Raw genomic sequence first — 9,986 nt, 5'->3', positions numbered from 1 at the left:
ACATAACTTACTGAGATTTTTTCGTTATCGTCATTTTCAAGTACCTAAACCTCTTCTAGGATTTTTAATTAGTTATATCTTTGGCCTCTTCATGGGAACTTGCCTCTACAATATTACCATCTTGAATAATTTGGAACTGATTGGCCTTCCACACTTCAGGTGTGGATTACTTTCTTTTGCACTAACAATTTGCCCTATTGGAAAGTCAATTCGTATTGGAGCATTTCTAGCTGGTATGTGAGATTTTGTATCTTTAGGTTAGTAAATAAATCTGGCAATTTATTGGCGATGTTTTGCAAATGTATGATCCTTTAAACTTCTTGTTCACATTAACTTGTATGAGGATCTAATTGAGATAATGATGATCCATTCCATGTAATTTATTTTACCAGTTGTATTTTCTCTCCCCCTAATGTTGGGAATGTTGTTTCATCAAAATGACAGTCAATAAATCATGCAGTAAATAAATCTCCAATTAATTGTTCAACATATTTAATTTTAGATGGAGATTCATAACCAACATATATTCCCAACCTCTTTTAAGGACCCATCTTTGTGCGTTGTGGTGGAGCAATTGGAACATATATTGCACATCCAAAAATTCTAAGATGGGAAATATTTGGCTCCTGACCAAAAGCCAATTGTAATGGGGAGTACTTATTATAATTTGTTGGCCTTAAGCGCACAAGTGTTGTTGCATACAAAATAGCATATCCCCAAGCTATAACAAGGAGTTTTGTTCTCATAAGCAATGGTTGAGCTATTAGTTTGAGGCGTTTGATAAACGATTCAGCTAAACCAGTTTGTGTGTGAACATGAGCTATAGGATGTTTAACTTTTATCCCAATTGACATACAATAATCATTAAAAGCTTGGGATGTAAACTCACTAGCATTATTAAGACAAATATTTTTTATTGCATAATCTGGAAACTGTGCTCTTAATCGAATTATTTGAGCGAGTAGTCTCACAAACGCCAGGTTGTAAGTCGATAATAAACACACATGTGACCACCTACTATATGCATCTATTAATACCATAAAATATCTGAATGGTCCACATGGTGGATGGATGGGCTCACATATATCACCTTGAATACTTTCCATAAATGAGGGAGATTCAATCCCAACTTTAGCTGGAGATGGTCTAATAATCAAAATTCCTTGAGAACAAGCAACACAAGATAAATCCTTGAATTCAAGAATCTTTTGGTTCTTTAATGGGTGTCCAATTGAATTTTCGATAGTTCTTCACATCATAATAGATCCGGGATGGCCTAATCGGTCATGCCAAATAGTAAAAGTATGTGGTTCTACAAACTTCTGGTTTGTAGTAACATGTGACTCAATTGCACTAATATGTGTATAATATAAACCTGGTGAAAAAAGTAGGTAGTCTTTCCAAAACATATTAGTCTTTCCAAAACATATTTCTTTCCACATTCAACATGTAATACCCAATTTTCGCCCAGCCCGTTAAGGCCAAATAAAACCAAATGTCCAAATGCGATAGTCCATTTACAAGTTTCAGTCGGCCCAGAATACAAGGCCCATAAAACAAATAGTGGCCCAAACCCAATTACAACAAAATAGGCCTAAAATAAATGACCCAAAACTAAAGCCCAATTACAGTTTAGCCCAAATGGCGAGAACAGTTTCTGAAACCCTAGCAACAACAACGTCTCGCGCCGCAGCCCTCCGAATCTCCGTGGGTCTTCACCTGCACATCAAGGAAAAAAAAAAGGAAACACAATCAAAGATTCGAAAATCAAATAAAGAAACAGATTTTTTTTCTTCTTTTAATTGTTTCATTCGGCTATAAAAAAGCCACCAATACATTGTAAAAGGGATTCGAATTCGAAATCAATAAAAAAGAATGATTATATTCACAACGAAATAGAGAATACAATACAAAGCAAAAATCAGTCCAAAGGTTTACATTTATATTTTTATTTTAATTCGCTTTATTTTAATCTACTGTTGTTTTTATTTTTATTTTTATTTTTTTATTTGTATATAAATAAAACAAAATAAAAAAGAAAGAAACCACCTTTCTTTAGACTCCGAAGCGGAGCTGAAGCGTTTGAGGGAGCCACGCCGAGGATCGGTAACCAGAAACCATAGCGTTTCCTTGACATCCTTGCGGTTTTCGTCGATATTTTGAAAACTCCAAACCCAGATTTGGGTTTAGAAAGGCCGAAGGAATTGAATGGGGAATTTTTCCCATTTTTCGGCCACTGCAGACGGCGGCGCCGGCGCCAGAGATCGGCGGCCAGTGACCAGCCGATGACTGGACGACTGGGAAGAGGGGAGAGCTTTTTTGAAGTTTTTGGAAGTTTTTTTTAAAAAAGGATGGAAAATGATTTTTTTGAATAAATTTTTTGGCTTAAATAGCCTAGTGAAACGACGTCGTTTCACCAGGCCTCCCCAGATGCCTAAACGACGTCGTTTTGGGGAGGCCGACCCGACTTCGACCCGACCCGGCCTAGGATCCGCGTGTTTTTTAGCGGAGGAGTAAATTGCGCTTTCAGCCCCTTCGCCTTTTAATGCTTTTGCAATTGAGTTTTTGTTATTTTTAAATTTGCCCTTTAATTTATTTACAATTTCAATTCAGTCCTAATATGAACAACGCCGTTTTAGAGGAGAGGGGAAAATTTCCCTTCCAGCCCCTCTATGTAATTCGCGTATTCAATTTAGTCCTTTGGGCTTTATTTATTTGCGAATCTACCCCAGATTTTTATATTTGTAGTTCAATTTAGTCTCTTTTAATATTTTTCTTAAAATTAATTAATTTTAATAAAGTAAGTATTATTTTTTAAAACTATATATATATGTATATTTATTTTTTACATGTACATATTTATTTTTTAACTAATATTTTCATATTTATAAATATATATATATTTTAATGTAGATATTATTTAATTATTTTTAATGTATTTTACATGTATACATATTTATTTTTCTCGAATATTCTATTATATTTTCGTATACATACGTACATTTCTTTATATTTTCGAAAATGCTTAAATACATATTTATATCTTTAACACATGTTTAAAAATTTACATATGTATATTTATTTTTTTCATAAATGCATTATATATATTTTGTTATAAATTCTATAGTCCAAAATTTTATATGTAATCTCATGCGTATGTCTTCTATTCTTTCTATTTTTATGTATATATTTTGTACCTTTTTTCTCTTTTTATTTTTCGTTTATTTCATTCATTTGCTTATTGATTTATGTTTTCATTTATATTTTGTTCATTTGATGCTTTACATGTTGTTGTTTTTTATGTACGTTAATTTCATTTATTTTCATAGATGTATTTATTATTGCATTTTACACTTAATGTAGCATCACATCATTTTTACTCAATTTTAAAATTTTCAAAAAATTGAGATAGCACTCGTATTTAGGATTTTCAAGGAAATTGAGCCCTAATGTATTGGGTTCCGGTTTTCTTCGTTAAATCTAACGATCGAGAGTTGCTCATTAATCAAAAATAATAAAATGAAAAGCCTGTCGTTGAGAATTTAATATGTCGTATCCTAACGTATTGGATGTGACGTATTGTTTTCTCGAGACAAAGATTTTTTTAAAATAATAAAGGAAATATTCCAAGTTTAGGATTTTGAGGAATTGTGCCCTAACGTATTGGGCCGCGATTCCTTAAATCTTAAAAAAATGAATATTCTTTTAAATTTTTATTACACAAGTATTTTGGACTAATTCATTTTTGAGGAATTAGAATGTCGTGCCCTAACGCATTGGGTGTGGCATTTCCTTTCTCCGAAATCATAAAAGTCTTAATAAGTAACAGTTTTTTTTTAGTTTTATTAAGGATCATATTTTTAAACTCTCGACTCTAAGACATTAATTAATCAATTTGGTACCAATTTTTGGGCATTGCGAGGGTGCTAATCCTTCCTCGTACATAACTGACTCTCGAACCCGTTTTTAAAACTTGTAGACCAAAGTCGTTTTTAGGTGGTCCAATCACACCTTAATAAAAGATTGGTGGCGACTCCAATTTTCATCGACAACTAATTTTTGTTTTTTTCCAAAAATAAAAATGGTTTCGACACAACATTTTTAATATATAGATATTCAATATTTTTCTCATTCATAGTCTCAATCTGATATTCATTAAGACGAATATCTTTAAAAATTAATAAATTTCTTTGAGACTTAGTGGAATATAAAGCATCATCAATGACAAATTTTGTACCTTTAGGTAATAATATAATAGCTCTTCAAGAGCCTTCAATAAGTTTTGAACTACCTGATATTGTATTAACATAGGCATTACTCATCGTCAAATGAGAAATATTTTTTATCTTTGAGTATCGTATGTGTTGTATCACTATCTGCAAGATACATGTCTCCATTGATTTGGGGTCCATCAAAATTTTATTGAATATTCATATTCTTTATAAAACAAACAAAATATAATATGAGAAACATTGCAAATATTTATTAAATATATAAATTATTCTTTATGCAAGAAAATAAAACATACTTAAAACAACATAAAAATGTCAAAATAACATCAATTTTTCTAATGATTCTCAAAGAAATCCGCTACATCTAGGTGAGTTATATTATTAAGGTCATTAAATTTATCACCCTCGTAGGCATGGTCTGTTTTAGTATTATAGTAAATATCTTCATCTTTTGCCTCCATTTCATCATTTTGGGATATAAAATTTGTCTCCAAATGCTTTCCCTTCTTTTTAATGGATGCTTGATAGAGTTTCACTAAATGCTCAGACGTAAGACATGTACGTGACCAATGCCCCTTCACATTACAACGGTAGCATATATTCTCAACAATCTTTGAAGGATTATTTTGACCACTTCTTTCTTGTCTTTCATTTTTATTTTTTCTCTGATGGTTAGAAGTGTCATTGTTATGGCCACCATGATAACGTTTACTAGTACGTTCTCGAACACGTCCCCCACTACGTCTACGACCACAACCACGACCTTTATATTTTCTATTTTCATAATTATTGTGTACTGCTACATTCACTTCAGGGAATGGTGCAGAACCAGTGGGACGAATTCCATGATTTTTCATCAACAGCTCAATATTTTGTTCAGCCACCTAAAGGCGTGGAATCAATTCAGAATATCTTTTAAAACCTTTTTCACGGTATTGTTGCTATAGAAGCACATTAGTAGCATGAAAGGTTAAAAATGTTTTCTCTAACAAGTCCTCATCAGTTATTTTTCTCCACATAATTTTAGTTGAGAACTAATTTTGAAAAGTTCTGAATTGTATTCACTTACAGTCTTAAAATCTTGCAACCGTAAGTGCATTCAATCATAACGAGCTTTAGGGATTATCACCGTTTTCTGATGGTCAAATCGTTCTTTCAAATTTTTTCACAACTCAAAAGGGTATTTCACAGTGAGATATTCCATTTTTAATCCTTCATGTAGATGATAACAAATGAAAATAATTGCTTTTGTCTTGTCTTGATTAGATGCTTCTTTATTTGTTAATATAGTATTTCCTAGCCCTTTAGCATCTAGGTGAATTTTAGCATCTAACACCCATGAAAAATAATTTTTGCCTGAGATGTCTAAGGTCGCAAATTCAAGTTTGGCAAGATTTGACATTATAATCACTTGAATCAAAATAAATAAAAAATATTAGTAAAATAATAAGCATTCTCAACCGTAAATTAATTCAATTATATATACTAAATTTGCTAAATAATAATATGTATGTCAAATATTGGCATAGAGAGGAATAGTCATAATAATAACTTAACACAAATTACATTAACTAAAATTTCTTTTAATAAAAAACATGTATATATAATTATCATTATTAGATTTGAGTTGTAAAATAAATGTGCAAATATTACCCAAAGCAAATATTTCATCTAGAAAAAAAAATGAAAGAATTATGAAAATACGTATACCGCATATAGTTTAACGGGAGTTATACGGGTAAATTATATAAAGTCGAAATGACGTGAACTTTACTATGAACTCATAGAAGCTCGTGCTGATAATGTGTTATAAAATAATTAAATAAAATAACATTTAAAGTAAATAGAGAATTTTCTCGTCTCCTCTTTTCATTTATAAAAGAGCTATATATAAGCCATTGACATTCAATGCAACATAAATTAATGAAGTTTATTTAATAGCTTCATTAACACGTACATTAAACATCTTTAATAATGAATGGGGTTTTAACTCATTACTTTCATAAATGTTTAAAGGTTATAGACATCCATTTAATGTATTTACAACAATTTTAGTTATTTAATTTTTACACACATTTGATAATTTATAATAAAAATCATCTGATAGAATATTTTTCGACAAAAAAATGATAACTACTTATCATTAGAGGTATTCATGGGTCGGGTTCGGTTTGGGTCAGGCCAAACCAAAATTTTGGGCCCATTTGCTAGGCCCAGACCAGGCCCAAAAAATGGGCCTAACATTTTTCCCAAGCCTGGCCCAAATAAAAATGTTAAAACTTGGGCCCAACCCGACCTGCCTGTATTAAAATTTTTTATTTTTTAAATATATATAAATATTTTCCAACAAATTAAAAATAAATTTTTAAAAATACTAATATTTAAATAGTAGCAACATAATAGTGAAATTGTAGTAAACTAGGGAGAAAACAAGAAAATAGTATTAAAACAGTAAAAAAAGGAGATTTTTTGTCCTTTTGTGAATTCGGGTCAGCTAAAAAATGCCTTACCCGAGGCTCGACCCATTTTTTAAACGGGCCTTATTTTTAGCCCAAATCTATTTTTTGGGCCTATATTATTTCTCAAACCCTCTCACTTTTCAGGCGGAGGCCAAAGAACAAATCTACTTATCACTTAATCGAGAATATTTTTAATTTATGTTATACTTTATTTAAAATAATATAAAATGTTTAAAAAGAACAAGGGTAAACATGTGAAATAAAAAAATCATAATTTAATATTTATATATATATTAAATAATCTAATTATATTATGTAGGAAACAGATTTTACAATTAAAATTTAGTTGATTTTTTCCGTTTAGCAGAGAACATTTTAATGTAATATGCTATTGTACTTCATATATTGAATTCATACCTGTGTATTTTAAAGTATTACGTTATACTTGAATGAATTTTTGTGGTAGTACTCATGTGGTGATCCAAAAGCCTTGTCCTTTGTTTAACCATATACCGTATGCCCAAACATTTAAATATGTATAAATAATCAGATGATTGTTTTAGTCTTATTCATGACAAAGCCAGTTGCTATGCCTTTAGAAAGCACATGAGGGGAGTGTTCTTTTTTCTTTAACTTTAAAGAAGATAGCTGGCAAATATCCCCATCTCCTATGCATTGATTTGATTCACATTGTAATTATCACCATTTTATCATATCCTATTTATTGCTCCCTTTCCATTTGTCAAATTTTGTGAAGTAAGCTAAAGCTAAGCTGGCCAGAAACTCTTGTTTTGTGTTCTATTTCCAATTTCAATTTTATCTCATCTTTTATTTCAATAAAATATATTTTTAACTATACAGAGATGAAATTTTTAATATAAATGATCAATTTTTTCTTTAATTTAATGGGTAGGAACTAATTTACATATTTTTAATTAAAAATAGTATGTAGCATAAGTCTTAGTGTAAGAACGGACACATATAAATTATTGATGGAAATGAGTAAAAATATTAATGTGAAGTACAAAATTCAATTATTTTTATTTTGATAAAATAGAAATTTATATTGTTCATTCAGAAATTGAATTCAAAAGTGGCATATCTGAAGCTGAATTATTAAAAAAAAACCTAAAACTGGCGTCCAACCAATGGCCACCACCACCTTTCCCCTCCGTTTCTCTTTATTTTATTTATTTTCCTTCCAATTCTCTTCCTCTCTTTATAATCTTCCATCTACACACTTCTCAACTTCAGGGCTCAGCCTCTCTTCTCCAACACATTGAGCCCTTTTTTTCTCTCTTCCCGAAAAGGAAAAAGGGAAAACAGTCACACCCAATAACAATTTCAGTAGTAAACAAAGCAAAAAGCAAACCCCCAAAATTAGTTGAAAAGAAAATGCCTACACCACCGGACACCAGCAAAACCTTGAAATTAGAGAGATACAACAATTATCTCCGAAAAATTCACAGCACCAAACTCATCACTGCTTCTTCTAAACTTCTCTTTCGTGCAACCCTTCTCATTGCTTTGATTCTGATCCTTTTTTTCACCATCAATTACCCTCCTCTTTCCGATACTCCCCACCATGTCCCTCCTCACCACCGTCTCCACCACCACAGCTTACTTTCCACTTCCCTTTTCTCCGCCGGGGGCGGTGCCGCCTGGGAGAAACAAGTCCGACTCTCTTCCACGCCGCGTAGAACCAATGGGTTCTCCGTTTTGGTCACTGGCGCCGGTGGGTTCGTCGGTTCCCACTGTTCCCTCGCTTTGAAGAAACGAGGCGATGGGGTTCTTGGTTTAGACAACTTCAATAACTACTACGATCCGTCTTTGAAAAGAGCCAGGCAAAACCTTTTGAGTAAGCACCAAGTTTTCATCGTCGAAGGTGACTTGAACGACGGGCCATTGCTGACCAAGCTATTCGACGTTGTGCCCTTCACTCACGTCCTTCACTTAGCGGCTCAGGCCGGCGTACGTTACGCCATGCAAAACCCACAGTCGTACATCAGCTCCAACATTGCAGGCTTTGTTAACTTGCTCGAAGTAGCCAAAGCAGCCAATCCTCAGCCATCCATTGTTTGGGCATCATCGAGCTCCGTTTACGGCCTCAACACCGAAAACCCATTCTCCGAACGCGACCGGACAGACCAACCGGCTAGCCTTTACGCCGCCACAAAGAAAGCCGGCGAAGAAATCGCCCACACTTACAACCATATCTACGGTCTTTCCCTTACGGGGCTAAGATTCTTCACGGTTTACGGTCCTTGGGGAAGACCCGACATGGCTTATTTCTTCTTCACTAAAGACATCCTACAAGGGAAGTCGATTGACATATACAAGACGCATGATCAGAAAGAGGTGGCGCGTGACTTCACCTACATAGACGACGTGGTGAAAGGGTGTTTAGGGGCGTTGGACACGGCGGAGAAGAGCACCGGAAGCGGCGGGAAGAAGAAAGGGGCGGCTCAGTTGAGAGTTTACAACTTGGGGAACACATCGCCGGTCCCAGTGGGGCGATTGGTATCGATCCTGGAAGGGTTGCTGAGCACAAAGGCCAAGAAACATGTGATCACGATGCCAAGAAATGGGGACGTGCCCTTCACACATGCCAACGTGACGTTAGCCTTCAAGGACTTTGGGTACAAGCCCACCACGGATTTGTCCACTGGGTTGAGGAAATTTGTGAAATGGTACATCAGTTATTATGGGATTCAATCAAAGACAGGGAAGGAAAGTCAAGCTACCGGTGAATCCGGCTAAGAACATTGAGCTTCATCATCAAGTACATGGTTGGTTGGGTGTTTTTTTTTTTTTTTTTTTGAATTTTGGGTTTTTGGTCCTACGATGTAAAAAAAAGGATCAAAGTGTTGGAGGTGTTGTTACTGTAGCATATAGATATAGATTAATATTTGATGAAGATATAGGAAAGGATAAATGTGAAAAGAGAATTAAAAAGAAAAAAAGTGTAGAATTGTGAAGATGAGGTAAGTGTAATAAGGTGGTAGGGTCTGCTAGAAAGGATGCAGATCTTCACAGCTGATTTTCATATGAAATAGAAAAAATGATTTGTGATTTTTATTTCATTGCTTACAGTATGAGGTATATGAGCATCGGATAATGTCGACTCTAACATTCCATAAATAATCTCCTTTTTGCAACCATATATATGTTATTCAACTTACCTCCTCCTTGGACAAAACTCAAACAATTACAAATTTTTTCTTCTTCGTGTTGCTTTATTTTTCTTTTTTTCCAAATACTACTATACATGATTCCCCCTTGGTTTTGCTTTTTA

General features: G+C 33.5%; 1 protein-coding gene across 1 annotated transcript; it reads left to right on the top strand.

The window, feature by feature from the left end:
• The first annotated feature begins 7,817 nt into the window (after positions 1-7,817).
• On the top strand, positions 7,818-9,769 carry LOC105777239 (UDP-glucuronate 4-epimerase 6). The gene has a single exon (XM_012600382.2). It carries the CDS (start codon positions 8,087-8,089, stop codon positions 9,449-9,451), a length of 1,365 nt encoding a protein of 454 aa, XP_012455836.1. The 5' UTR covers positions 7,818-8,086; the 3' UTR covers positions 9,452-9,769.
• The last annotated feature ends 217 nt before the right edge of the window (positions 9,770-9,986 follow it).

The sequence above is a fragment of the Gossypium raimondii genome, chromosome 10 (genome assembly GCF_025698545.1).
Source record: "Gossypium raimondii isolate GPD5lz chromosome 10, ASM2569854v1, whole genome shotgun sequence".
Classification (NCBI taxonomy): domain Eukaryota; kingdom Viridiplantae; phylum Streptophyta; class Magnoliopsida; order Malvales; family Malvaceae; genus Gossypium; species Gossypium raimondii.
This window is presented reverse-complemented; position numbering and strand designations above follow the sequence as displayed.

Coding starts and splice junctions, on each gene's coding strand:
- LOC105777239 (XM_012600382.2), top strand. CDS start 8,087: ATGCCTACACCACCGGACACCAGCAAAACCTTGAAATTAGAGAGATAC.